Genomic DNA, 3,982 nt, shown 5'->3' on the forward strand with positions numbered 1-3,982 from the left:
AGAATACAGGAGAGAGGAAAGATGGTTCTCAGTATGCCCAATGCCAAAATATAATAACATTTATTTTTCTTACTAAACAATGATTATTTTGAATCTAATTCTTAACTGAAGAAAATGCCTAAAACCTGAGAAAATACTTCAACCTTGAAATATCCAATATTAACATGAAATTTTCAATAAATAAAAATATATGCATTCCCAGAACTTTTGGAAGTTAGAAATTTGATTGTGTTTTCTATAGATTTAAACCTTCCCAATCATGAACATTAATAATGAAATGTCCATGAGAATTTAAATAATTTCAGGGTTAGAAGTACTTACAAATAACATTATTTATAAAAACAAAACTAGTTTTCTCTGTCAGTTGTTATGGTTCGAATGCTAAAGGGCACTGGTAGCTAAGATAAAGTCACCAGAGTAAAAATAAAGTTTCAAATATTAGTTTATCACTTGCAGTATTAACAATAATAAAAATAAGGATTTGCTGACAAAATAATTTTAGTTTCAAAAGAGTTGGACAGCTAACATTGAAATGTTTGTTTTGACAAGATGCAGCAAAATATGGAAGACACCAAAACAAAGTACAAAAGTAAAAAATGTTCATAATCATTTTCTTTCTTATTTATTTCATTACTAATCATGTTTTTCTATAATTAGCAGCAGTAGCTTAATGATCTCCTGTGTTAACAATTCAGGTTTATGCCACAATTACTTGCATTAAATAAATTAAGTATATATATGCTTTATCAGGATTTAAAAGATCAGTAACTATTATAAAATGGGTCAACAGGCAGTTGTGCATCTAGATCTCAAGTAATATTTAAAAATAGAGAAATGTATTTCTGGCTTGTCTTGTGTTTTGGGGAATATTGAGAGGATTCCAAGGTATAAAATTCTTCCCATCTTTCTTATATGTCTTCAATCCCTTGGTACAGACCCAGCATTTGCCAGTGGATCACAGGCTACTTGAAGGATGACAGGAACAACGTCAGGCAACTTGCTCCTTTCTTCAATAAGACATCAGACCTGCATCACTCTGTCTCTCACTCTTCCCTTTCTATAATGTATCTTAATCATCAAGTATACTATAAAAGATAACATTTTTATTCCTATTTCCTAACAATAATCTACATCTTCCATCTGCTGAGTCATATTGATACTGACAATTACTACTATGTAACATTTACTAATATAAAAGGGCATAATTGAATACAAACACCAAATTACACAAATATCAATGAGACCACTATTTTTGAATTCAAAGACATATATATTGTTTAAAAACTAATTATGAAACACAAAGACAATAGAAATATAAGTTATTTATTAATCAATCCACTTACAAAGCAGGTGGCTTAATGCAAGCTTATTGACATCTTCACATATGATCCATGGGAACATGTCTTCCACATACAGACAGTGATATTACTGACTGGATGCATTTGCAATCTGGGGCATATTAAGCATATTTAAACAAATAAAATTAGGCTATCCTGTATATGAAAAGTATCTCGATAATATGCATCTTGAAGTGGATTAAAATTCCTCCAAAGGAGAAATGTTAGTATGTTAACTTAACTTTATACTCTATATTATGCAGTAAATCTTAACTATAGAAATTAAAAATTTTAAATCAGTGATCGACTCTTGGTAATGTATGAAGTGGGAGTCTATAACCATAGCAACAGTAGGTTGACAGTATAATTTGTGCCTCACAGTATTTGCAGATTTATTGTTTTCAAGTTTAGAGAGAAATAAAACAAGAGACATGTAGATTCAGCTCACTTTATTTACCTTTAAACTAATAAAAATCCCTTAAAAGTGATCCTGGGACCTTTAGAAGTTCTATGAATGCATAGATACCTGCCATTGACTGAAATTCTAAATCTTGACTGAAATGTGTTTACAAAATTAATGTAAGCAGATATCTTAACTATTCGTGCTTAGTAGAAGACTGAACAAAATTCTACATGTCTTTTTCAATTTCCCTAAAATTTTGTTAAATCTGCAATTATGTACAATCCAGCTAATTGAAATTAATATTTAGTGTTCATCAAAGCTGTTTCACAGCAGCAAAAAATCAATCAGGGAAATAAAGTTCTAAACAATGTAGAAAAAGATAAATATAATCAGAACAGCAGTCTAAATGTATGATATCAATATTCAACTCTATCTGCACTGTGCTGGAAGGAAAAGATACACCAAGAAAATTTATATTGATCACTCTGGTGATGCGAATACCACCTGCATCTGATTTGAATATGGGTTGTATTCTGTTCCCCAGTATTAAGGATGGTATTTAATTCAGAACTCCATGTTGTAAATATACAGCAGCCATTTTGTCCTAATTAAGGAATGTCTTAATACACAATATTATCATTTTCTAGAGGATCTTTATACATTAAACTAAAGCACATGATTGATTAAATTAAAGGTTAGTAATGGATAAAAAAAAGTAATAATTTTCAAGGCTTGGTACTACGTAAAAAACAAAAAAGACCACAAAATTCTACTTACTAAAGCAGCTAATCTTGCCTGCAAGTTTAGGGTCACAAGCCCATAATATGTGCAAAGAAATGCAATACAAGGAACCATGCAAAAATACAGTAAAATGATACAGGAAAAATGTCAAATCTAGGGGAAAAAAAAAAGCTTTTATAAATACATCAAAATCAACTGTATACATAAATTGTAGGTCTAGCATTAGTTGTACCATATAGCAGAGCCAGCACTCTAAGTTCAATGCTTCCAAATCTGCGCAGGTAAGTCATGCCATCTTTGGTTGACTGCAGTACCAGGAAGGATGGGAATGAGAAGGAGGGCAAGAGTTTCTGAAACATGGTGTCAACTTTCACTTGGCAGCTGGGCCTCAATGTCCACTCGGCAAATTGGGCACTTCTTATTGGTAATCAACCATTGGTCAACACATACTTGGTGGAAAAGGTGCATACATGGAAGACGCCTAATGTTGGCAAAAAAGAGAAAGCAAAAATTAATTTAATGATGACTACATGTGACATTTATTTTTAAACAAATTATAAATGCAATAATTCGGCATTTTGAAATTAGTTGGTCTCAAAAAAAAAAAAAGAAGGCAAAACCAGGCCTCCTTCTCTTTTGAAAAAAAAAAAAAAAAAACACACACACACACCCTAAGGAGTTACATGTAAATTAAATTAGTACTCGGTCAATATAATGCATAAGTGACCAAGATAATTAAGTATTGCAGCTAAGGAAACAAATTATATAAGATCATAAAAACCATAAAACAAAAATTACATGGGCAATTATTACAGTTTTGATTTTTTGTATGAGTGACCAACATACTATATTATCTCATTTAACGGCCTTTCAAAAACATTAGATCTTATGCTATAAATATACAGTAGCTATTTTGTCCTCATTAAAGAGTGTCTTAATATAAAATTATTTTCTGCCTAGAGGATCTTTATACCCCTTACTTAAATACATGATTCACTGGAGTCAATAATATTGTTTTTATGGAATAACTTTATATCTTCTTAATACTAAACTACTGTTTCATAGGTAGGTTAAAAAAAATGTTCACTTTTGGACATCATACCAAATTATTAATTACAAATTGGGAAAGAAAGCTTCCAGATGACATAGGACAACATTAAATCTAAGTGTAAGAATGGGATAAAGGTTACTAATTCAAATGTCCATTTCTACTTCTATTATCATTCATACCTTCAAATTTCCTTACATTTTGTAAAAATAGTAGGTTAAAAAGAGGTGCTCCATGGCTGGGCAAGGTGGTGTACACCTGTGAACCCAGCAGCTTGGGAGGCTAAAGACAGGAGAAGCACAAGTTCAAAGCTACACTCAGCAACACCAAGGTGCTAAGCAACTCAGTGAGACCCTGTCTCTACATAAAATACAAAGTAGGGCTGGGGATGTGGCTCAGTGGTTGAGTGCCTCCGAGTTCAATCCTGGTACCAAAAAAAAAAAAAAAAAAAAA

The 3,982-nt window shown here is 31.6% G+C and overlaps 1 protein-coding gene across 1 annotated transcript in view; it reads right to left on the reverse strand.

The window, feature by feature from the left end:
• Positions 1–1,302: 1,302 nt before the first annotated feature.
• Rnf111 (ring finger protein 111) overlaps positions 1,303–3,982 on the reverse strand; it is a 64,921-nt gene continuing 62,241 nt past the window's right edge. Inside the window, exon 14 of the mRNA XM_048793240.1 lies at positions 1,303–2,962. Coding sequence (XP_048649197.1) covers positions 2,845–2,962 — 118 coding nt within the window. The 3' untranslated portion in view covers positions 1,303–2,844. The remainder of the gene's footprint in view (positions 2,963–3,982) is intronic.

This window comes from Marmota marmota, unplaced genomic scaffold (assembly GCF_001458135.2).
Source record: "Marmota marmota marmota unplaced genomic scaffold, marMar, whole genome shotgun sequence".
NCBI lineage: Eukaryota > Metazoa > Chordata > Mammalia > Rodentia > Sciuridae > Marmota > Marmota marmota.